This window comes from Rhinopithecus roxellana, chromosome 16 (assembly GCF_007565055.1).
Source record: "Rhinopithecus roxellana isolate Shanxi Qingling chromosome 16, ASM756505v1, whole genome shotgun sequence".
NCBI lineage: Eukaryota > Metazoa > Chordata > Mammalia > Primates > Cercopithecidae > Rhinopithecus > Rhinopithecus roxellana.
The window spans coordinates 51553220-51579561 of NC_044564.1; the positions used below are offsets into that span (position 1 = coordinate 51553220).

Consider the following 26342-nt stretch of genomic DNA (forward strand, 5'->3'; position numbering starts at 1 on the left):
AAAACAGTGGCTCCCATACTTGAAATGTGGACCTAACTCTAGAAGTTCAAAACGGCCATTCACTGAAGGTCTATGACATGAGAGCAGAGATCAACTGAGTGACTTAGCAATTTCACTCTCTCTCTGTAATCTCTGCTGAGTGAGATTAAATCCTCTATGTGACTCCCATTAGTCTTACAAAATGTCATGCCATAAAATGCCAGGAAGGTCAGAAATGAATTTCTCACAGCCTGAGGAATGAGGATTATCCTGGGGTAACATGCAGATTGTTTTTCCATTTATTTGTTTCTTTATTTTGAGACTGAGTCTCGCTCTATCGCCCAGGCTGGAGTGCAGTGGTAACATCTCAGCTCACTGCAGCCTCTACCCCCGGGTTCAAGCGATTCTCGTGCCTCAGCCTCCTGAGTATTGGGATTACAGGCATGTGTCATCACAGCCAGCTAATTTTTGTACTTTTAGTAGAGAAAGGGTTTCACCATGTTGGCCAGGCTGCTCTCGAACTCCTGACCTCAAGTGATCCACCTCCCTCGGCCTCCCAGAGCGCTGGGATTACAGGCGTGAGCGCCTGTGCGCGTCCTATTTTTCCCTTTATTGAAGATCTCAATTGGTGCCTTCTACATGAGGTCTTTTAAATTTAAAAAGTAAAATTCTTCTGCTCATCCTTATCAGGACCATTTTCTCTTTCTTCATCACCAATAAATTCCCAGGAACCCAGGAAACTCAGGTTTAATTCCATCACAGTTGTGATTTCACCAGTGAATGCAACCTGGCTCACAGTACAGTTAATAACACAGCTCTGACCTTAGCTGGACAGTTCATAATTAAATCTCAAGTCTGTTCCATTGCTTAAATTCATCTTCTGATTCACATAGCTCATTATCTTTATGGAGTAATCCATTAACTCCTCTAGGCTTTTTGCTTGTCCAAATGGACATTTGCATATTTCAACGGTCCAGAAAGTGTATCAAAGTGCCAAGTGATGCCTAATGGCCTCTTATGTCTCTCCTAGTTTGGAGACTTACTCTTCGAAGAGGAGGTGGAACAGTGTTTCGACCTGTGTCACCAAGTCCTGCACCACTGCAGCAGCAGTATGGATGTCACCCGGAGCCAAGCCTGTGCCACCCTTTACCTCCTCATGAGGTTCAGTTTTGGAGCCACCAGTGTAAGAGTTCAAACCAGCTGAGCGACTTGGAATCAGTAGAGAAAATTGATGCAAAGTATCAGCTGAGAAAAAAACATGAGGAAATTTTGAAGTCTTTCAGTTTACTTCTGTCCTGTGAGAAAGAAAGAATTGACTATGTAGATAGATAGCAGCTTCCGTTTTAATTTGCATGTAAAAGTGAATTCATCAGATAAATGCAGTGGTCTCTATTAGTATGTTTCTAAAATAGAAAGCAAGGGGCTGGAAGTGATGGCTTTTGCCCATAATCCCAGCACTTTGGGAGGCCGAGGCGGGTGGATCACTTGAAGTCAGGAGTTCAAGACTAGCCTGTCCAACATGGTGAAATCCCGTCTCTACTAAAAATACAAAAATAGCCGGACGTATTGGTGCGTGCCTGTAATCCCAGCTACTTGGGAGGCTGAGGCAGGAGAATCACTTGAACCTGGGAGGCAGATATTGCAGTGAGCCGAGATTGCCCCATTGCACTCCAGCCTGGGCAGCAGAGTAAGACTCCATCTCAAAAAAATTATAATAAAATAAAATAACCAGGTGCAGTGGCTCATGTCTGTAATCCCAGCACTTTGGGAGGCCAAGGCAGGCAGATCATATGAGGCCAGAAGCTCAAGACCAGCCTGGCCACCATGGTGAAACCCCCATCTCTACAATATAAAAAATAAGCCGGGTGTGGTGGCACGCACTCATAATCTTTGCTACTTGGGAGGCTGAGGCATGAGAATCGCTTGAACACAGGAGGCAGAGGTTGCAGTGAGCCCAGATTGTGCCACTGTATTTCAGCCTGAGACCCTGTCTCAAAAATAAAATAAAGAAAGAAATGGAAGAATATTTTAGATTAAAAGTTATCATCTGTGGGGGGAAAATACAATAGACAGGTTAGAATTCAGAGGAGTGTTTCCTGTTTCTAAATTCTGACTAGCTAGTGCCAGAATGACCTATGGGAGAGATTTTTAAATGATCAGTGTCATTCAACCTTAGTTTTATTTTAATATTTTATTTATATATATATATTTATTGAAACAGTGTCTTACTCTGTCACCCAGGCTGGAGTGTAGTGGCACAATCATAGCTCACTGCAGCCTTCAACTCCTGGGCTCGAGTGATCCTCCAGCTTCAGCCTCCCATGTAGTAACTGGGATTATAGGCACAAGCCACCTTACCCAGTTAATTTTTTTTTTTTTTTTTTTTTTTTTTTGCATTTTTGTTGAGACAGGGTCTTGCTGCGTGCCCAGGCTGGTCTAGAACACTTGAGCTCAAGTGATCTTCCCTCCTCAGCCCCCCAAAGTACTGAGATTATAGGCATGAGCCACCCTGCCTAGCCAAGACTTGAGTTTTATTCAAAGCTACGAAGACTTTGGAGTTCAGCTTTATTATAGAACAGTCAAGTTTGCTTTAGTTTGTCTAGATTTTGATAGATTCTTTGGAATTTCCATTTGTGGCCATGTTAATAAGTATGCTCAAGTGATGTGGAAGGATAAATTGGCCCATGGAAGAAAGTCAGCCTCCTCCAAATATATTAGGGATGATTATTTAAACGCCTTCAGGATATTCCTCAGAGGACCTTGAGATAGCCATGTTTTTCCATGGGCCTGTAAAGAAAGAAGAAACAAAACCCTGTTGCTTGCACAGAGTTCAAAATCTAAGAAATGCTGGCTGCCGAAGTCCCCTTATTTATTTATTTAGAGACAGGGTCTCGCTCTGTCACTGTGGCTGGAATGCAGTGGCGAAATCTTGGCCCACTGCAACCTCTGCCTACCAGGTTTAAGCGATTCTCCTCCCTCAGCCTCCCGAGTAGCTGGAATTACAGTTGTCCACCACCATGCCCAGCTAATTTTTGTATTTTTAGTAGAGATGGGGTTTTGCTGTGTTGCCCAGGCTGGTCTTCAACTCCTGACCTCAAGTGATCCACGCTCCTTGGCCTCCCAAAGTGCTAGGAGGCCAAGCCAGAAGTCCCTTTCGTTAAATAAACTTTACATAAAGTCCCAAGAAGAGACTCTTGGCACAAAAGGATATACTGTATTCTTGGACCCAACTGTATAAGAATCTTCCAGCTTGCAGCACAAAGGCAGCCCAGTCCTCAATGAAAGTTTAAAGGGAGCCTGACAGATTTATGTGAGAGCAATGTCCATTTAAACCATTTAAACAACAATATGAATCTTGTGCAAAGTGTAGCTCCCATTTCATTGAGAGAAGAGGAAATGATTAAGAGAGGGGTAGAGGAAACACTGAGGAGTTGTTTGTGTCTGGCCATGCTGCTTTCAGTTATCTACTGCTAAGTGCATCTTATTTATTTCATCTTTTTTTTTTTTTTTTTCACTGATGCAGAACTTTGCAAGAGTAAAGATGCAAGTAACCATGTCGCTGGCATCTTTGGTGGGCAGAGCACCAGACTTTAATGAAGAGCACCTGAGAAGATCCCTGAGGACAATTTTGGCCTATTCAGAAGAGGACACGGCCATGCAGATGACTCCTTTTCCCACCCAGGTACGCCAAAGCACATACCTTGTCTCATGCATGAGTCTTGGGTCTGCCAACTATTATGTATGTATGTATGTATGTATGTACATATATATGCAATTTATATATAAATATACTTATATAACATTTGCAAGTATTTATTGTCCAATATGCATGTGCTCTCAGCACTATGGGAGGTTTTAAAAAGAAATACATCCACCACTGTCCCTAGTCTCAATATGCTAACAGTCTGTTTGGAATGCTCAGTATCAACACAATTAGGAGGCAGTACAAGACAAATGATACATAAGTGCCAACTGTGTGGTCAGGAACTAAATGCTATGTAAGGTTTGAGGAAGAGAGGTCGTGATCAATAAACAATCTGGTGGCCAGGAAAGCCTGCAGGGAGGGATAAGATTAAAGGCTGGGGTAGGATTCTGTTAGGGAAAAGGTGAGGGGGAAATTGTGAGTAGTTGAGAGAATGCATTATTTGTGTATGAAGGGATGGTAAAGGGACCAACTTGTCTGGTGAGGGGTAAGGAAGGGCCGAGTTTGAGAGAGCTTGTAAACAAGGTTGTCCTAAGGAAACTTGTAAGGACAGTAATCTCTTCCGTGTCCATTACAACGACCATGGAACTCTAGCCTGTCCCATTTATCTTTTAACTCCAGCTCCTAGCCTGCTCTGTGGTAGGGTCTTAATTAAGTGAGAATAAATGAATGAATGTTTTCTTTTGTTCCCTTAGTCTGATAACCCTATTTCCAGAGTCTATTTTGCCCTCTCAGGCAATGTTGCATCCTCATTCTCAGAACCTTTTTCCTCCCTCTACATCACACCCTTCCTCTCTCATTTCATCTTGACCATACTCCTTTAATTTCATCATTTGTGTAGAGGTATTCACCAACAAGACCAATCAAAATATGGGCAGTTTAATAAAGGCCTTCAGTGCCTTCACTCAGTGAAATGACTTTAGTGGTAGAAATTTTAGGAGCCATGACAAGCTGGCAGAGGGAAAGGGGGGTAAGATAACATTCTATGGCTGAGTCACCTGCCAGGGTCTATAGATCAAGTCATAGTCTCTCATTGTTTTGTACTGCAGACTCCGCTGGACCTCCACTGTTGGCTTTTGTAATTAAGAATAATGGTTACAAAAGATTCTAAAATCTCTGAAGCCCTGGGAAGATCCAGGAGGCTTCTGAGACATGGAACTCAAGCTGAGGTCCTAAACTGTTTCCTACTTGGTATAAAAAGCCCTGATATTCCAGAGTAGAGTTTATAACTTTTCAGGTTACAAATAACTGAAACTGGTTCAAACTAATTTAAACAAAAATGTTGGAGATAGAAATAGTATGAGGATTCAGGCAGATTTATGGATCTCAAGGGCCAAACACACATCCAGGTCTCATAAGCACCTTGGCTGACGAAGATGAAAACTACAGAGTCAGGTCTGGATGACTCCACCACCCCTAGTCTCTGCTGCCCTCCGATCCAACACTTCCTGTGGCTTCCCCTTGCATTTCAATGTAATCCTAGCTCTTCACATGGGACTACAAAGCTAAGATTATTTTGAGGCTTACACTTTTTGCAGGTGGAGGAACTTCTCTGTAATCTGAATAGCATCTTATATGACACGGTGAAAATGAGGGAGTTTCAGGAAGATCCTGAGATGCTTATGGATCTCATGTACAGGTAAGCTTTCCTGACACACTCAAGGGGCATCACTTGGGGGTCGAGGATTTGTCACTGTGGAGTTCTTACTAATGTAATGATCACAGCTAACATGGATTTAGTGGTTTGGATGATGGCCAAATAACATATAGAAATTAAACATTCAGAGTAGGTTAATTCATATGTAAGTTTTCAGAAGGATCTCCCTAATTTAAAGTGAGGCATTATTTAATAACACTATCTTCTACTTGCCACGGAATCAGAGAAAAGAATAATGAACTGTTATTGGAATTATTTTCTATATGGCTTTTTTCCAATTATATTCAGACATACATATATAGTTTTACTTTAGAAATCATTTTTTATGCATAGTTTAAAACTTGGTCTTCCAGTCCTTGTTCAGGAGAAATTACTTACAGAGGCAAAATTGTCCAGATGCAACATCATACAAAGTGCAATACTTTCTTGTCTTCTGTTTTATTTTGAGAGAAAGGAAAGAAAAGGCAGAAAATTGCCTGAGAGCCATTAAAATAGACATCATGTTATCAAGTATTTTTTCCCTGTAAGGCTTTTACTAAGTACTATTTCTTGGAGGTCAGCACAGCTTAAACATGGAATAAAAATAGTTGGACTAATAAATGTTTTCTTCTCCCTCGTTTTCTGGAAATGTAGGGCAAAATCTCAGGTGGAGGGGTGCGGGCAACTCTGGGGGAGAAAAAAAGAAAAGGTCACACAAAGTAGAAGAAGAGTGTCATTAACCCACTGTCCTCAAAACTACTTCTCAATCTGTCTGCAGAATTGCCAAGAGTTACCAGGCATCTCCTGATCTGCGGCTGACCTGGCTCCAGAACATGGCAGAGAAACACACCAAGAAGAAATGCTACACAGAGGCCGCCATGTGCCTGGTGCACGCTGCTGCGTTAGTAGCTGAGTATTTGAGCATGCTGGAGGACCACAGCTACCTGCCTGTGGGCAGTGTCAGCTTCCAGGTAGGGTGTGTGCAGCTTTTTCCTTAGAGCAGTGGTTATCAACTGGGGCGATTTTGTCCCCCAGCCCCGGGGACATTTGGCAATGCCTAGATACATTTTTGGTTATCACAACTGGGGTGGGTGGGTAGGTGCTACTGGCACCTGGTAGAAGCCAGGATGCTGCGAAACATTCTGCAGTAGGAGAGCTCCCCCGACAAACAATTATCTGGCCCCAAATGTCTGTAGTGCTAAGGTTGAAAAATCCCAAGTTCATACATTATATTTACCTCTTCTAATTGCTTTCCCATCGTCGTTGGGTTTTGTTTTTTAATTACTGTTTACAATAATGGCACCTAGCCATTATTAATAGCACTTTAGGGAGACATTTGCAAACACTTTCACATGCATGGCTTCATTTGAACCTCCACGTAAAGCTGTGAAGCAGCTAGGTAGGGAAAGTGTTATTACTCCCACTTCAAAGATGAGAGAACTGAGAGAGCAACTTTTCTAAGGTCATTTAAACTCTTTTTCAAAGATTGTAGTTGACACAGTATACTGACATCTGTGAAAGTTTGGGAAACATTGGATAAATGATTTTCCTCCTGGCCCATTCATTTGATTCCACTCTCCAACTTTGGAGGGCCCCACTCTCCAATCCAAACTCAACAAAGAATCAAATTGACCTGAGAAGGGAAACAAAAGGCTGAATTAGTACCCTTCGGATAAGCTGAAAATTACCCACAGTTGGCAAAGGGAAATTGTCTGCCAGACCTAAAAGCTGGCTCAGATAGGGAAGCTCAGTGGCCACTTAAAGTGTTCTTATTGAATAGTTTAATACAGCCTTTAGAGAGAGAGAAAATAAAAAAGCACAATGTTGGGTACTTTTTTTGTAAGAGACAAATTTGTAGAGATGACCATCCCTGAAACCATGAACAATATAGCTACAGTAATAGAGTGTTTTTCAAGCCAGACTCACGAAGTCATTTACAAGGGTTTGTATTATTCTTGTTTGAATTTACATGGCTGATTTTATGAAAGGCTTTGTTCTTGTTATTGTTCTTCAACACAATTTTGTGATGTTGTATGAACCAGAAAGAAAGAACAATTCAAAGTAGCTTTCCCGGGCATAGAGAATAAGTCACCAAAACTACGCTGGTGGAGCCAGGAGCTTCTGGTTTCCCAGAACGCAGCAAAGCTGGGTATTGCCTCCTATGAATAACTCCTCCTTTCTTATGGTCCTCAAGAACAAAAATAGTTATTGTCATTTCATGCTCAGCAAATGAATTTTCTTCCGAATTCAGAAATGTTTGTTATAAAAGCTGATAATTAAATCTCATCCAAAAGCATAAAAATAACAACTGATTTCAAATCACATAAAAGTGCACAAGAAAGTTATACGAGTTATTTTAGATATATCTGCTTCTTTTCTCAAATTTATTTTGACCATTTGATACTATCAACAATAAATATTATAGTACTCCTCTTTCAATTCCCAGGAAATTGTAAGATTTAGCCCTTCATATAGTTTATTCACTAAAATATTTTATAATTCTTTTATTCCTTTTTCCTGTGACTATATTTGATTTAATATTTATCACTTAAATATCAATTGCATTTCATTATTGACTTTTATATTTAGTAAGCCTTACTGTCCTAATTTTACCTAGAATTCAATTGATTTGCTAATAATGACATGCCAAAGTGAGACAGAATCATTATTACACAATCAACAGAAATATCCCCTATTATCCCAACATGGGGGCATACAGCCCTATCTGTTCACATATCTTTATCCATTGATTCCTTCTTTTAGAGAATATTGAATACTTATTCTGTCCTCATGTACATTACATTCTAATCAGAGAGATACCATATAACTAATTATTCCAATCTTTATTCAGTTATAATTATGAGAAATATTGTTATAAAGAGGCACAAAATATTGTGAGCATTTATGATCCAGGCCCTGTGAGTCGGGGAAGGGTGAGGAAGTTGAAAAGGAAGGCAGAAGAAACTGAAGTGTGAGGGCTTCATGATGTACAGGAGGCAATGAGTTAGGTGTTCTCAGCTACAGAAGAGAAGCCAAATTATATTAATGTGTATGAGTGAATTCGTATTTCTCTCAAATGAGACATACCAAATCAATTTGGAAATGTAGCTGGCAAGTGAAAGAACACCCAATCCAGACTGACAGAAGGTAAAAATGGAATTGATCAGCCCGTATGAGGAACGTGAGCCTGGAGTAGCACCTGCCATACTGGACCCAGGGGCCCATACAATGTCAGCAGATCTCAGTGTCATCACCATTTCCCATCTCTGCCATCTGTTGTGTCAGCTTCATTCTTCACAGGCTTCCCACACCACAGTTTAGGTTTACATCTCTCGGTTCAAGCCTAGGAGAGAAGAGAGATGCCTCCTTTCTAGCAGTTGCAGAGAAAGCCTCAGTGCATCTTATTGATCCTGTTCAGGTCCTGTGCTCATCCCTGAACCAGCCATAGTGGCCAGAGAAATAGAGTGCTCTGATTGACTGACCCAGGGTCACAGGTCCACACCTGGAGTTATGGGTGATTTCTTCCCCCAAATCAGGATGCTTTACTTTATAAAGGAGGAAAGAATTCTAGACAGCATTAACAACAGACATCCAGTGTTGATTTTGCAAATGCTCTTTACTTTGATTTTCAACCTTGTTCTGCTCCAATGAAATTGAGCTTTTGGAAAAGATTTATAAACTAGAGATAAATAAATATGTGCAAGGAAAATAACTCTGAGGTCACTGAATTCCAGGAAACTGAGATCACTGAAATTCTGTGTCCCAGAGTGCGATATTTATTTCACAACTGTAGATATGGACACATTCTTAGATACTGCTGTTACTTGTACCTCCCTGATTCTGAAGCCAAGAAAGTCTGCAGAATCCTTTTCCTCTGACTACAGCTAATGAGGCTACATAGCTTGAAATCTGTTCCTCTAATGTGGAAAATTGCATACAATTCTAATAGTATCCTGGGTTATTAAATGCTTTCAACTGAATTTCTTGGACCTTCTGTTGTCACAGAAACATCATAATACATAGGCCAGGTTTGGAAGAAAGACTGGCCCCAAGGACTGGCCACTTGGGAGCCTCCTCCTATATTCCTAAAACTACGTTACAGTATTGCATGTGAAGGCATAGGGCTATCTGGGACAACTATGGACTGATTGATTGCTAAGGTTGATTCACTTGCTCTGGTTACCAGGCCAGAAGGCTAACAGCTTTTAGTTCACAAGCCAGCTCTGCTCAGTTAGTAGTGGCTGACTGAAGCACTATGCTGAAGAATTTTGAGACTATATCCAAGCTCTGGAGAAAAGTACTATAGTTGATTAGTTATGCCCGCCATGATTACAGCCATAGGAAGGAGTGGCATGTGTGCCACCTGTTTGTAATTCCTAAACTGGGAAGGTTTCCCATTTCTTCTCTTTTCCATATGCATTTCTTCCATAGCTGTGAGCTAAGAATGATCCTTGACCTGTCACGTATTCACTGCCAGGGCCAGTGCTAGGGTGAGGAGGCACTCACCCTCAGGGTCAAGCAGGTACCAGATCAGTACTTCCATGGCCGTAAAAGTGAGTACCTCTCTATTGTGTCTTGGATTTCTTACTTTTTTCACCCTGACCATGGTCTCTGCATGCTCTGCTAGAGGCTCTAAATGCAATGTTTTTGTAAAGGAAAAAATGCATGGAAACTAAATGTTCAGGAAGACACACACACACAGTAACTGCTGCAATGCCATGAAAACTTCCCTAATGAAGACAGCCTCTCTTGCTGTTGTCGTATGTCATGGCTATTTATCTGAAAGTCAACTCCAGAGTAGAAACATACTTCAGAAAAACACCACTGGAAGTCAGAGGTCCGCTTGGTGAAACAGGGAGTCTAGTTAGTGTTAATTGGCCTTTGCCTTTTGAAAACCAAGACACCAGCCCTGTGTCCTTAGGGTTGTTTCACTAAAGTAACTCAGCTGTTGTGACATTGAGGTAATTGTCCTTTATACAAAAATCTCCTAATGGTTAAAAAGAAAAACGTGAGGTTTGAAGACCAGTTGCTCAGTGTGCCCCTTCTAAATGAATGGCAGACTGATACTCTTGGGGTAGAGTTACAGACCTCGTTTAGTCACAGCCTTGGTAAGGATCTGCACACCAGCTTCCTGCTTTCCCCATTCTGGGTTCCTGTGGTCTCTTAATAGTCTGGTCGCCCTGTTCTCTAGGCTTATACTGTGGTCTCTTTCAGAATATTTCTTCCAATGTGCTGGAGGAGTCTGTGGTCTCTGATGACACCCTGTCACCTGACGAGGATGGGGTGTGCGCAGGCCAGTACTTCACCGAGAGTGGCCTGGTGGGCCTCCTGGAGCAGGCTGCAGAGCTCTTCAGCACGGTCAGTACCCAGAGGGCATCCCGGGGCCTGGCCTCCCACACTCCAGCTGGACTTGGGGTGCTGGGAACACCTGGTCTTAATGGCCCAGTCAGCCCCACTTCCTGAGGACACATGCCAGTGTGTGCAGGGCAGGGGATGGGCCTGGGGAGGACTTTGATGTATGCAAATTGCATGAGCTCCCCAAGGGAGCTGAGACAGCCTTTCATCACGGTGCTGGTCTGGCCTTCACTGCATGCTCATTGGCTGGGCAGCAGTTTCACTGTATTATTTCCATTTAATAGGGGTGGAACTAAGCCACAGAGAGGTGAAATGGCTTGCCCAGCGTTACACAATAAATGATGAGGCATGTTTTCACTCCCTCATTTTTCCTCTCAGAGAAAAAAAAATAGGAACCACTGAGAGGAGAGAGAAGGAATACACAGTGTCTTCCCTCCTAGCCACTGTACAGTCTGAAGGATCATCACAGACCAGGACCAGCTTCCAGAAATGTGGGCACAGAGACCACTGAGACTCGTCTGGTTAACTTAATCTGGATCTAAATAATCCTAGTATATATACTAGAAAAATATATAGAGAGGTGAAGTCATTGAGATTCAGGGCAAAGAGGAAACACTCTTGTCTCTTTTCTTTTTTCTTTTTGATGCAGAGTCTCACTGTGTCACCCAGGCTGGAGTGCAGTGGTGCAATCACAGCTGACTGCAGCCTCTGCCTCCAGGGTTCAAGCAACTCTCCTGCCTCAGCCTCCTGAGTAGCTGGGATTACAGGCATGCACCACCACACCCAGCTAATTTTTTGTATTTTTAGTGGAGACAGGATTTCACCCTGTTGGCCAGGCTGATCTCAAACTCCTGGCCTCAAGTGATCTGCCCACCTTGGCCTCCCAAAGTGCAGGAACTACAGGTGTGAGCCACTACGCCCACCTGTTTTCATTTTAATAATCTCCTTCCTCCTTTAAATTTTAAGCCAAGAAAGTATTCGATACTTTACTATATTTAGCTGACTCAATTTTATTTTCATCTATACTATACTCATCCTTATTTTCCAGTTTTTATTTCCAAGTTTCCTGTCTACGATTTTATGTATTTTAATTACTGTTTTAACTATCTTCTCTCTATTCCTGCTTTCCTTTTCAGGATTCAGAAAATGTCTAATATACTCTCATTTTTCCTCAAACTCAAGAAAATGAATTAGAATCCTCCTAACTCTCTGGAGGCATACATTTAGCATCTGGCTAGAGGAGGACCTCTGATGAAATTTAAATGTACTAAAACTGCCTTTCTGAGTTGCTGTCAGTCCTTGCTACCAAACTTCTCTCCTGTTTTTGGTTTTTGTTTTGTTTTGTTTTTGTTTTCGTTTTTGAGGCAGAGTCTTGCCTTGTCACCCATGCTGGAGTGCAGTGGTGCAGTCTTGGCTCACTACACCTCCAACCTCCTGGGCTCAAGCCATCCTCCCACCTCAGCCTCCCAAGTAACTGGGACTACAGGAGCATACTACCACACCTGGCTGATTTTAAAATTTTTTGTAGACATGGGGTCTCCCTGTGTTGTCTAGGATGATCTAAACTTCTGGGTTCAAGTGATCCTCCTGCCTCAGCCTCCCAAAGTGCTGGGATCACAGGCATGAGCCACTGCACTCAGCCAGTACTTTTTTTTTTTTTTTTATCCCAAATGCTCTTCTCCCTGCTTATCACCATATAGGACTACTTAGTGAGGTGTCTAGTTCAGTTTGAAGGCTACCACTGTCCCAAAAATGCTCAGATACCCCCCTCTTGCCCTGTAAAATACTGTGATACAACAATAAATTCACTCTCCAGCACATTGTTTGGGTAATGACCTCTGGTTGCTCTTCTTACGTTTCCAGTGGATTAAATTCTCTCTGATGCTCTTCTCCTCTTTCCAAGGGAGGCTTATATGAGACAGTTAACGAGGTCTACAAGCTGGTCATCCCCATCCTAGAAGCGCATCGAGAATTCCGGAAGCTGACACTCACTCACAGCAAGCTGCAGAGGGCCTTTGACAGCATTGTGAACAAGGTAGCGGGGGGAGGCTGGCTGGCAGGTCCTGTTACCTGGTGGCAGATGGCCCTATCCTACAGATGCTTAGCCATCCTTCCTCTCCAGGGAGTGATTTACCTTTAGCACATTGCTTTTGCTCTCACCTGTCTAACAGAAGAGGGCTGGAATTCCTCTAACAGAGGACCAAAATTCCAAATGTGAAAACATACAGCTTAAATTACTTTATAACCAGGAAATGTAAGAAATTTTTAAGTTTACTTAAAAGAAGGCCCAGGAATCTTCCTTGGGATTTCTTTTGTTGTTATTTCTGAAGTTTATTCCATAAGCATTAATTTTTTTAAGGAGTAATTTCTGTTTACATCAGCCACAGGAGTAAAATGCTTTGTTAACACAATGAAAGACCCCTGCGCTTTGCAACTCAGTGGCTCCTCAGAATGACATAACTAAAGAGAGCTTTTTATATTTTGTTCCTCAGGATCATAAGAGAATGTTTGGAACCTACTTCCGAGTTGGTTTCTTTGGATCCAAATTTGGGGATTTGGATGAACAAGAATTTGTTTACAAAGAGCCTGCAATTACCAAGCTTCCTGAGATCTCACATAGACTAGAGGTAAGAAAAGTGATTCTGTGTGCTTGACCTGGTACACTTTACAAAAACAAGTTAGAGTGGGTCATTACCAAAAATAAACAGAGTTATGAATTCATCATTGATCTCTACGTAAAGATTTCCCCTTTGCATTTATAAAAGGCAAAGTAGAAAGGTATTAGGTGAGATCATGAGGTGATGTAAGATTTTGATAGTTTTTCCCTAAAACTCTGTGTATGCTTTTCACAGTTTGTAATTTTATATGGTGAATATTTATTTTCAAGTCTGTGCAAAATTCAATGGAGGTCATGTGCTTTCTTATCACCCTTTCCAAATGTTAGTAGTTTATACTAGTAGATAGAGAGTAATAGAGTTTTTCAACGTGAGGTTTATCATCTTGACTTTGAAGTAATCTAGCCAAATGACTGAATCACCCCTAGATAATGGTGAGGCCATCCTTTAGGTATCACTGGATGGCACCTGGGGTTCTTCTGGTATGGAGCTACTCGGCAGTAGCCATACCATGGGCAGTGGCCGGCCCAGCTCTAACCTGCCAGTGACATTTGGTCCACAGTATAATGGAAAAGTGTAGCATGTCATTAGAAGCAAAGCTGAAAGCATGGAGAAAAAGAGAAACAGCCTAGAGAAAGGTCAGGACAAAGGAAACACAGGTTGTAAGGGCCAAACACTAAGAACTCAGTCAAAGGTGCCTCCCCGAAAAAACCTTCTCAAGCACATTTGGGGATCTGGATGAACAGGAATTTGTTTACAAAGAGCCTGCAATTACCAAGCAGGACTGGGGTCCTTTGAATTGCTCACAATTAAGCAAAGATTCACTCCTTGGGTTTCATTGCTTTGAATTTGTGCCCTCCTATGAGTGTAAAACTTAAAACATTTGTGTTGCCTAATGACTTCTTACACTCTCCATCCATGCTAAAAAAGACAAGAAGGTTTATCCTTACTTGACTCAAAGAAGCCATTGCCCAGAGTGGCTGGGTGAGTTCCTCCAAAACTGTTTAGCACATGAGAAAAAGAGTGAGCAATTGACCCCAGACCACTTGGTTCCCTATATTGTTTCCCCTACTTATAATTAGAGGTATATATTTTATCTTCTTGTGCACTGTGATTTGCCACAATATGGGAAGCCTGGTGACCTCTAAGTTCCCAGGGTACAGAAGGCGAGAAGTAAAGAGTGTGATACCCCAGGAGATACCTCAGCAAATATAGTGATGTTAGCTGAATTAGAGGCCAAGCATACATCTTATAGGGAAGCATATACCAGTTGACAGTGCTATTTTTATTTTTGTCTTAGGAAATGCTGAACTTTGCTTATTAGCTCAGAGGGACTCTCAATAATCAGTGAGCATCATTCTACCGTGCACTTGTTCTAAACTTACTTCACTTCCAAGAAGACAAAGACTTGCATGATATTAAAATAACCTTTATAAACTATTGGTTCTTCTTACCTAGGCATTTTATGGTCAATGTTTTGGTGCAGAATTTGTGGAAGTGATTAAAGACTCCACTCCTGTGGACAAAACCAAGTTGGATCCTAACAAGGTATTAAAAAATTTACAAAAAATAACCGTCACGCCCTAAACCCCTTCATTCTCTACCCAAGAATACATAATGATCCCATCTATCTGGACTCTCCAAGTCACTTAAATGCAGCAAACCTTTTTGTCTAGAGTTCAACTACTAATTGGTCAGATCCTAAAGAAAACATAGTCAAAGGCAAGAATCATAATAGGAGCTACCATTTATTAAGCACCAGCTGTATATCTGGAACTGCATTAGGCCCTCTACATGTTTCATTTTATTTCATCCTACAACAACCCTTGGAAGTAGGTTTTGTTGTCCCTATTTTAGAGATGAGAAAACTGAGACATAGAAGAGTCAAGCACCTTTCAAGGTCATGCAAGTGGCAGAGCCAGTACTCAGACTTGGGGTCTGCTGCTTCTAAGCCCCTACTCTTCAGCACCGCTCTTTACTGCCTTTTTATAAAGCCTTTAAACTGTCCATTTCAAACATGTGAAAAAGATGCGAATTTCCCGGTGACAACATTTATTGGCTTCCTTCTTGAGGCTGCAAGTATTCCTTCCAGCCAACTACAGGATCACTGTGCTGTTGGGGGAATGGTAAAAAGGCCTTGAGTTTGGGTTTCCTCACTTTCACAAGAGGGCATGTCCCATTTCACCCCAAACTGGGTGTACAGTTCTGATGCTAACACTTCGAGGTAGCATCAGCTCCCACAGGTTAAAGGCTCAGTCCTCCTCAAGACCGCCCTGACTTCAGATGCCAGCTTCAAGCAGGACCCCCAGGCCACCCGCACTTCTGATCAGGCAGCTACAAATTTGGAAGTTTCTCTAACCTGTTAGCTTGAAAATAGGAGAAAACAAAACAAAATGATGATGATGATGATGATGATGATGATGATGATGATAATTTGGGAGTTTCTATGACACCTCTTAGATTAAATAATTCACTGCAATGACTCACAGAATTCCAAAAAGTACTCTGGTTACTATCAGAGTTTTATGGTAAAGGGTGAACATCTTTTTTGTCCCTCTATTTATGGCTTCCTGGCTCATCGGAGTGTTCTCCAACCAGGAAGCTCCACCAAGTATCAGTGTCCAGAGATTTTGTTGGGGTTTCATTATGTAGGCAAATTGAACACAATCTCCAGCCCCTCTCCTGTCTCCAGAGGTCATCCAGTTCCTACCCTGTAATCACAGAATTGGTCTTTTTGGTGACCACTTGGCATCCTGAAGCTGTCCAGGGGCCCAGCATGAGTCACCTCATTAGCATCACAAAGACACCCATCACTGAGGAAATTCCAAGTGTTTCTGAAGCTCTGTGCTAGGAAATGGAGACAAAGACCAGACATATTCTTTATTATACTGCAGGCTGATGCTGCCCACTCAGTCCAACTCACAGGCAGACATGACCATGAATGAGCTTTGTAAGTTACTGGAAATAATGTAAGTGCGAGGTATCATTAAGGACCCTGGGACAGAGGACCATTCGTCATCTAGCAAACCTATAAAATGAAAGGTCCAAACTCCCAGTTCCATCTTCCAGGATATGAGGAAGATTATGGAAGAGGGGAAGAATTGGCCAACTTAAAGAGTTTGTTTTTCTACATTTTTCAGAACACGTTCTCACTTAAGACACATTCCCAGGCCTAGGCTTGAAAGCAGTGACTGTGGTAAGAGTTTAGTCTTCAGACATACATGTCTGGGAGATGGAGTTGGCCGTGTGCCCAGTGATCTGTACATAGCACAAGCTGTGTAAGACGTGACCTCCCTGAGCCAAGGTGCCCTTTTCCCCTCTTTTAAAATTCCCAGGGTAGGTTGTGAGCATTTGGAATGAGAGTCTGAGCCCAGAATTACAACCAGATTTCATTGTACTAAATAGTGATTTACAGTCTGAAGTCAGTGACCCCACCCATCCCCTTCAGTGGGTGAGTGTCCCAGCATCTGGACTCATGGTCACTTTTTTTTTCTAAGAGGTTGTCTTCTTTAATGAGTACTTATTCACTCTGTGTTTGAGGGTGGAGGTGATGTGAGTGTGTGTTTAAATGAGGTCTAGGCAGTAAAATTCAGTTTAGGTGTTTAGTTTTATGAGTTTGGACAAACACATGTAACTACCTTCATAACCAAGATATAGAATAGATCTACCGCTCCAAAATACTTCCCGTGCCCATTGCTAGTCCATGTTGCAGTAGTTTGTCTCTTTTGAATAGCAGTTTGCAAACTCTCATACCAAGGCTTCCACTATGGACCAGTTTGCTCTGCTAGGAAGGTGTGGCCGGTGGCCCTGACTCTGCCCACAGGCACATTCCCCTCTCCCTCCTTGCAGCCCCTTCTCTCCTTGGGGGTGGAGAGGAGGAACTTCTGCTGGCCACATTCTCCCCTGCATCTGTAGCTTTTCTGCACCTGGCAGGGCGGTGCTGGCACGCCGTGTTCCAGCATGCCCCTTCATTGCGTCAGGGATGGCTGTTTGCAGAATAGCTCATCTTCTCCCTCCCTGCCTTTTCCCCCTCAGGCCTACATACAGATCACTTTTGTGGAGCCCTACTTTGATGAGTATGAGATGAAAGACAGGGTCACATACTTTGAGAAGAATTTCAACCTCCGGAGGTTCATGTACACCACCCCGTTCACCCTGGAGGGGCGGCCTCGGGGAGAGCTGCATGAGCAGTACAGAAGGAACACAGTCTTGACCACTATGCACGCCTTCCCCTACATCAAGACCAGGATCAGCGTCATCCAGAAGGAGGAGGTAATGCGCCCAAGGGAGTGGCCACCACTGGATGAGTGGGCCTGGGTGGCCTCCCAGGAGGACACACAGCCTCCTTCACAGTGGACTGGACCGAAGACAAGGAGGGATGCACTTGAAATATGATTATATGGGTGTCCTTTCACTCTCATCGTGCCAGAAAATCGCATTTAGGCAGCTACATATTTTATAGCACCATTGTATATTAAATATTTAAGATTTTTAAGTTATATCTTTAGTATAAGTATGTTTATATATTTAATTATAATATTTAATATATATTTCAATTATAAACTTGTACAACATATATATTGACATTTTAAATATTTTATATAAAATTTTTCTGTATTTAAAAGCTTAGAGGTGATTCAAGCATAGTTGTGCTGTTAATTATTGGAGACAGGACCTGCACATGGGCAGCCCCAGTGAGTTGGTGGTGTGCTGTGGAAAAGGGCCACGTGAGGCAGACAAGTTCACTGACTAGCTTCTAGTCCCACCTTCCTCCTGTGATTTTAAACAAGCTACGTATCTTCAGTTTCTTCACCTATACATTAGCAGGAAAGACCTCTAAGTGCAATACAAGACTATACTCATTTTATTAGTAAGAGGACTGGTCAAGAAGGTCTCTCAAACCACAGAATTGTTCAAAATTCTATACACCATAAACAACTTATTATTCTTTAAAACGCATACATATACATTTATTTGTCATCCTTTTTATGCAGGGCCACAGACTTCTCCCTGACTATGGGTTTGCTGATCACACTTCAGCCTTTTCTTTTATAAACCACACCCATAGTGCTTTGTCGGTGATTTTCAGTTTTGCTTTGTGTAAGCAGAGTGAGAGCTTAAAGATCCTTGTTAAACAATTTGAGAGCAGAAGCCTTCTGGATTTTTATGATTTTTTTTCTCCCCTAGACTTTGACAGTGGTCTTGTGCACACCTAATATGACAGGAATTTTTGTAGCAACTCACTTTCATAATGTCTTGTCCAAGCACTTGGCTTGGTTTCCATAGAAACAACTCTTTTTCCTTCCACACCCATAGTTCACCAGTTTCTCCATTATCTAATTAGATTGGGTCATTAAAATAACAAGTATAACAGGCATAATCAAGTTGGTGAACAAACACAGATGAATTGTGGTGAATATACACCTCGTCAGGCAGAAGCAGAAATAGCTGAGCTATTTGGAGAGTTGTCTACCAGGTAGTGTTCAGCCAGGTAACCACATCAGGGTGTGGGTTTGAAAGCCTGAAGCAGTGACTCAGTCAAGAGGAGGTGGGTTTAGAAGCCATCTGCTGTACTTCCTATACTTCTTGCTTTGGACTTTTGAACACTGAGACATTCTAGGCATAACACAGATGTAAACTCATGGTGCCCAAAAGCATTTCAAAACCTTTTCTTTTCTTCATTCCTGCCTTCCTTTCCTTTCCTTCCTTTCTTTCCTTTCGTTCTTTTTTTCTCTCTCTCTCTCTACCTCTCTCTCTCTCTGTCTCTCTCTTTCTCTCCTTTTCATTTTTGAGATAGGATCTCCGTTTGTTGCCCTAGAATGCAGTAGCATGAACATGGCTCACTGCAGCCTCGACCTCCTAGAGACAGGGGTCTCAACTTTGTTCCCCAGGCTGGTCTCAAACTCCTGGCCTCAAACGATCCTCCTGCCTCAGCCTCCCAAGGTTCTGGGATACAAGTGTGAGCCACTGCACCAGCCTGAAGTTCTCTTGGCCATCCATAGTTCCCCAACAACCTCAACAACAGTTCTCAGCCATTTGCTAGGGCTATAGAACACAGTACCATAGACTGGGTGGCTTAAACAACTGAAACTTACTGTCTGCACAATTCTAGAGGCTAGAAGTTTGAAATCAAGGTGCCAGCAGTGTTGGTGCCTTCTGAAGGCTATGAGGAAAGGGTCTGTTCCAGGCCTGTCTCCCTGCCCTGTGGACAGTCTCTTCACATCATGTTCCCTCTGTGTTTGTGTCCAGATTTCCTCTTCTCGTAAGGACACCAGTCATATTGGACTAGGGCTTACCCTGCTGGCCTCATTTTAACTTGATTGCCTCTATAAAGACCCTATCTCCAAATAAGGTCACATTCTGAGGTACTGAAGGTTAGGACTTCAACATATACATTTTGGGAGAACACAATTCAACCTATAACATTCAGAAAAGACTCTACCCCAAACCAGCAGAACTTAGCAAATTGATTGATTGACCCTTAAGAGAATTCCATTTACTGGAAATTCACCCTCAGGGTGAGCTGGAGAAGGCACAGGTGATATCAAAAGCTTGTGTTATGACGGGGGAGAAAATCTTGAGTGCTGTGCTTCTAATGTAGCTTTCTGCATTATAAGTTGAGTAACATGAGGCTGTGCGCGGTGGCTCATGCCTGTAATCTCAGCACTTTGGGAGGCCGAGGTGGGCGGATTGCCTAAGGTTGGGAATTTGAGACCAGCCTGACCAACATGGAGAAACTCTGTCTCTACTAAATATACAAAACGATCTGGGTGTGGTGGTGCATGCCTGTAATCCCAGCTACTCGGGAGGCTGAGGCAGGAGAATCGCTTGAACCTGGGAGGCAGAGGTTGCAGTGAGCCGAGATCATGCCAGCCTGGACAACAAGAGTGAAACTCTGTCTCAGAAATAAATAAATAAATAAATAAATAAAATAAGTTGAATAACTTGCTCAATAATATGAAAGGCAACCTGACAGAGGAGAAAAAACATAGACTTTGAATATAGACATACCTGTGATCGAATTATGACCTTCTCCCTTACTACCTGTGGCATTTGTGGAACTTAACCTTACAAATCTCCTTTTGACTGTAAAATGGAGAGTATAAAGAGGTTGTTGAAAGGAGTAAATGATAAATGTATCTAAAGTTCCTGGAACATAAGAAATCAAGAAATGTTAGGCCCATCTTTCTTTTTAACCTGTTAAGAGTATTTTAAATTACTCTGAAAGTCTTTCTCTAGCTGCCTCTTCAAATCTAGGTGGCCTTTCTATCATAGCTCCAGGCTTGTCCATAGCTTATGGGACCAGACAGTGACTTCCCTATGTTTGCGTCTCATGTTCAGTTTGTTTTGACACCGATTGAAGTTGCCATTGAAGACATGAAGAAGAAGACACTGCAGTTAGCGGTTGCCATTAACCAGGAGCCCCCTGATCCAAAGATGCTTCAGATGGTGCTGCAAGGCTCTGTGGGAGCTACTGTAAATCAGGTAAGCAAAACCAGAGGGTGGTAGTTCCTCTGGTTCTTATTATTTGGGTTGTCATTATACTTCTGCACCCTCCTTCCTTGGGGTTGATGAGGACTTTGATCCATAGACAAACACAGAGATGTTCCTACACTTAGCCTGAACACTTGTGAGGTTTAGAAGGCTTTTAGGAGGCCTCTTCCCTTTCATGTAACAACCCCAGGTAAAAAATCCTAGAGATGAGTGGCCCAGGTTTTAAGGAGTACCGTTTTCTCAGAGGAGTCTCCACTTCGGGGCCAGACCTGACAATATGATGCCAATCTGGAGTCCTGTTGAAGAATGCTTAGTCATGACCAATACATGCAGAGTCATTGCAGGGCTTGAGACTCACCTACAAATGCCTATAGGATAGAGGGAAAAGGATCTAGAACATTCAACTCTTGGGTCAGTCAGCAGATGAACCCAGCATGCCAAGGACCTTGACAACAAGGAATGACCTGGAACCTGACTTCTTAGGCCACTTCAGACAAGACTAGCTCTTCTTCTCAGACTTATTAGAACCTGACTCCCAAGTTCAGCATGGTGCTCAACCAGTCTCAGATGGAGGGAGTTACCAGCCTAATACCTCTGTCCAGTGGGCCTCCTTAATTCAATTCTAGATCTGTTCTTGTCCACACTTCCACACTCAGATATTCAGTGAGCATCATGAGTCTTTTCTCATTCAGCATAATTGGATTTCCCCACAAAAATTCTGAGCGTACTTGACATCAAGGGAGCAGAAACAGAGAAATGCCTGTTACATTCCCAAGATCAGGAAAAAAATGAGGAAACTGTTGCCTTTGTAAATGCCAACGCTTTGATAAGATGGAAGACTTTCCAAGCCCACAACCATGGTCTATCTGTATACTATGGATATCTCTGACTCAACCCAGCAGTTATGCAAAATGATGTTTGCCACAAGGGCAACTAGACAAGTGAACAAAAATGAATAGATCAAGGCAATCCTGATTTTTAGAAAAGCAACTCAAAGCACATACCATTTGATGTAGTTGTATTACATTTATATATGAATGAAAATCTATTATTAGTAGTATTTGATTAATAAAATAATATTTGGGGCCAGGCTTGGTGGCTCATGCCTATAATCCCAGCACTATAGGTGGCTGAGGTGGGTGGATCACTTGAGGTCAGGAGTTTGAGACCAGCCTGGCCAACATGGTGAAACCCCGTCTCTCTAAAAATACAAAAATTAGCCAGTGTGGTGGCGGGCGCTTGTAGTCCCATTACTTGGGAGGCTGAGGCAGGAGAATCGCTTGAACCTGGGAGGTGGAGGTTGCAGTGAGTTGAGATTATGCCACTGCGCTCCAGCCTGGGTGACAGAGTAAGACTCTGTCTCAAAAACATCAACAACAACAATAAAAACATCAACAACAATAAAAAAGAAAATAAATTTGGGCTGTGTACGGTGGTGCACATCTGTACACAGCACGCCTGTACACAGCAATTTGGGAGGCTGAGGTGGGTGGATCACTTGAGGCCAGGAGTTCAAGACCAGCCTGGGCAACGTGGCAAAATCCCATCACTACAAAAAATACAAAAATAGGTATAGTGGCACACACCTGTAGTCCCAGCTACTTGGGAGGCTGACGTGGGAGAATCACTTGAGCCTGGGAAGAGGAGGCTGCAGTGAGCAGAGATCATGCCACTGCTCTCCAGCCTGGGTGACAGAGCGAGACCCTGTCTAAAAAACAAAAACAAAAACAAAAAACACACACACAGAGAAAATACATTTATACTTCTGAGTATTCTTCTAAAAGTTCAGACTCCTCCTAAGGAATCAAAGTTTCCTGAGATGTCCAAGACCTTCCTTGATTCTTTTTTGTTTATTTCAAACCAACTACAAAAGAAAATGTTCAAACTAAGAAGTCACTCCAATATTTTCTCTCAAGCAATTTAATTTCCTTCATATATATATGTGTGTGTGTGTGTGTGTATATATATATATATATATATTTTTTTTTTTTTTCCACCAGGGACCACTGGAAGTAGCCCAAGTGTTCTTGGCTGAAATTCCTGCTGATCCAAAACTCTATCGACATCACAACAAGTTGAGGTTATGCTTTAAGGAATTCATCATGAGGTAAGAAGGAAAACGGCTGGGAATTTCAGTAGAGCAGTGGTTCTCAAAGTGCAGTCTCAGACCAGCAGCTTCAGCATCACCTGAGAACTTGCTAGAAAGATAAAGTCTCAGGCACCTCCAGATCTGCTGAATTGGAATCTCTGGAGGTGTGGCTTAGCAATGTGCAGTTTAACAAGCCCTCCAGGTGATCCTGATGCACACTGAAGTTTGAGGACCACTGCAACAGAGCAACACTACTTGAATTACTAATGAGTAACTAACATGTAAACTATAAAACGCTTTTGTGGCTGGCATCCCGTGTGCCTCACCATCACTTGTTGTAAAACAAGTATCATCATCTTCCTCATTTTACAAAAGAGGAATTGGAGGTTCAGAGAGAGGAGAGAATTTTACTTAAGGTCACACAGACAGTTGGCAGCAGAGCTGAGCTCAGACCAGGTCTTCTGAATCCAAATAGTCCACATGTCCATCAATGTGCTAATATTCCACTGATGCACTAGAGTCCCAGAGATTCTTTGCATTGGCAGTCTTTGTAGTGTTACAAGTCTTATATCTTATTTTTAGTAAAAATAGACACTGCCTCAAATTGAGAGAGGCAAGTTCTAAAACCAGGCTTTTCAAAGGTATTATCCTGTGACAGTTCTGCATGTCAGACGAGTCTCATCTCTCTTCCTAAATTCTGCAATGGAGCTGGCTTCAAGAGCAGTCAGTTAGGAGCTGGGTCTTTGGTCGAAGTCTTGTAATTTATTGCAATACAGACAGATATATTGGGTCTCCAATGGCCCTAAAAAAATGAGTATGAAGGATATGATGGCATTTCTCCTATATGAGAAAAGGACTTCAGAAAAATGTGTACCAATATTTCTTTTTATTCAAAACCTTAGAGAAGAATATTAAGTATAGGAATATCTTCACTTGGCAGATGGGGTTAGAGGAGACTAAAGGTTAAAGTTTGCTAAATTCAATGAAAACTCATCAAAATGCTAGCATTTGTGAGGTTAGAGATACCTCCTTCACAGGCTTTTGTAAGAGGTCCAAACTTTGCTACATATACATGAGATGCACTGTGCCCGTCAGTGAATCACAGCCACTTGGTAATAGGATGTGTGTGTGGCCTTGTGTGTTTGTATTTGTGCATGTGTGTGAACATACAGATTATCTTGATTAATGTTTTGATATTTGAATTGTTTCCTGTATTTGACAACAATTCTGACAAAAAAAGGTAGTTTTTTTTTTCAGTACATAATACATATCTTTTAAAAGGCTAGAAAATTATTTGGGGAATTATTTTATTATTTTATTTTATTTTGAGACAGGGTCTCACTCTGTCACCCAGGCTAGAGTGCAGTGGCATAATCTCGGCTCACTGTAACCACCACTTCCCAGGCTCAAGAGATTCTCCTCCCTGAGCTTCCCAAGTAGCTGGGACTACAGACGTGAGCTACCACACCTGGCTAATCTTTGTATTTTTAGTAGAAATGGGGTTTCACCATGTTGGCCAGGCTGGTCTTGAACTCCTGACCTCAAATGATCCACCTGCCTTGGTCTCCCAAAGTGCTGGGATTACAGGCATAAACCACCGTGCCAGCCCTATTTTTCATTTTTTGTGGAGACAGGGTCTCACTATGCCATCTAGACTGGTCTTGAACTCCTGGGCTCAGAGATTGGGGGCTTTTTAAATTTTTTTCATATATTTTTATTTAAGATTAATTATGGTTGAAGGCTTCCAAAGTTGACAATGCCCCAGGACCTCTAAAAGGACCTACGAAATGTTTAAAGAGCACTCACTATATTCCAGGCATGATATTAGTTATGGGAATACAGAGATCTGACTTGTTCCTCTGTTCTTGATGACAGGACATAGCTCTGCATGGCTGAATAACACAATGCAGCATACGCACAGAACTTTAAGAATGACTACCTACAGGAATATAGAGATCAGAAAAGAGAAATCAGTTTCAGGCTGGAGCGTTTGTGGGAGGCGTTATGGAAAAACACCACTTAAATCTTGTCTTAACTATATAGGTGGAAGACAAGCACTAGTGGGGAAGAGGGAGCCACGACAGTGACCCTGCCTGATCCAAGGTTTCATTTTCAGCTGTTTTAGTTACCCATGGTTTGAAAGTATTACTTACAATAAGATATTCTGAGAAAGAGAGAGACCACATTCACATAACTTTTATTTCAGTATATTGCTGTAATTGTTGTTAATCTCTTACTGTATCTAATTTGTAAATTAAGCTTTATCATAAGTATGTATGTATAGGAAAAAAACATAATATATGCAGGGTTCGGTACCATTTGCTGTTTCAGGCATCCCCTGAGGGTCTTGGAACCTATCCCTGGGGATGAGGAGGACTGGGTACCAGTGAGTGAAACAGCAGGACCATGAGACTCTGTCAGGAATGCCTCTGATGCAGCGGACTCCTCTAAGTCCACCTGGAGCAGCGTGTTCTCATGAGCATGCTAGGACAAGGAGGAAAGATTGGAAACACGATAATATCAGTAAATGAGGCTATGAATAGAATTTAAATGCATAAGAAAACTTGTCAAGAGAGTGATTTTCATTTACTTAAGTTTGCCTCAATTTTTTCTACTAGTTATAAATCTTGCAATCTAGTGTCTCATGGGTACGATCCTTTCCATGACTCCACCTAGGTAAAATGTACTTACAAAATCCCTACTAAACATGTGTTTCTCATTAGCTCCCAGCCCCAGGAAAAGTTACTCCCAAAAGAAACAGAGCCCAGTAAAACTAGTCCCAGGCAAGAGATACAAGAGTAAATGGACTCTCCTAGGATTGGTCCTTTTACAAAGTCATGCATTAGAGTTTCAATAACGGTGCTACCATTCTCCCCACATGGCCTGCAGAAATGTTGGATTTTCAAAATCAAATTCACCACTTTCAATGTTGTTCTCCTGCCCTTTTAATGGTGATTCCACATGGGAACCAGTCCCACCTTTCTCCCCGCTGGCTGGGCTGCTGCATTGTTCTAGGAATGCCAGCAGACTGTCAGTGCTTCCCAAACTTCACTGTTCTTATAAATCACCTGAGGATTTGTCAACATGCGGATTTTGGCCTGATGCCGTGGCTCTGTCTCTAGTCCCAGCACTTTGGGAGGCTGAGGTGGGAGGATTATTTGAGCCCAGGAGTTCAGGACCAGCCTGGGCAACATGACGAAACTCCGTCTCTTTAAAAAAATAGAAAAATGTAGCCAGGCGTGGTAGTGGTGTGTGCCTGTAGTCCCAGCTACTCGAGAGGCTGAGGTGGGAGGATAGCTTGAGCCCAAGGAGGTCAAGGCTGCAGTGAGCCATGATTGTGCCACTGCACTCCAGCCTGGGTAACAGAGCAAGACCCTGTCTCAAAAAAAGAAAAACAAAAATGCAGATTTTGATTCAGCAGGTCTGGGGTGGGTCCTGAAACACTGCATTTCTAAGTCCCCAGGTGATGCT

General features: G+C 42.3%; 1 protein-coding gene across 3 annotated transcripts in view; it reads left to right on the forward strand.

Moving 5' to 3' along the window:
• Positions 1-26342, forward strand: part of DOCK8 (dedicator of cytokinesis 8) — a 239730-nt gene that overhangs the window by 203133 nt on the left and 10255 nt on the right. For all 3 annotated transcript variants that reach the window (XM_030920159.1, XM_030920161.1, XM_030920160.1), the window contains 11 exons: positions 1010-1162; positions 3503-3661; positions 5221-5321; positions 6097-6289; positions 10533-10676; positions 12577-12708; positions 13166-13300; positions 14747-14836; positions 17324-17560; positions 20630-20773; positions 22783-22889. In XM_030920159.1, the coding sequence (XP_030776019.1) occupies positions 1010-1162; positions 3503-3661; positions 5221-5321; positions 6097-6289; positions 10533-10676; positions 12577-12708; positions 13166-13300; positions 14747-14836; positions 17324-17560; positions 20630-20773; positions 22783-22889 (1595 nt within the window). The remainder of the gene's footprint in view (positions 1-1009; positions 1163-3502; positions 3662-5220; positions 5322-6096; positions 6290-10532; positions 10677-12576; positions 12709-13165; positions 13301-14746; positions 14837-17323; positions 17561-20629; positions 20774-22782; positions 22890-26342) is intronic.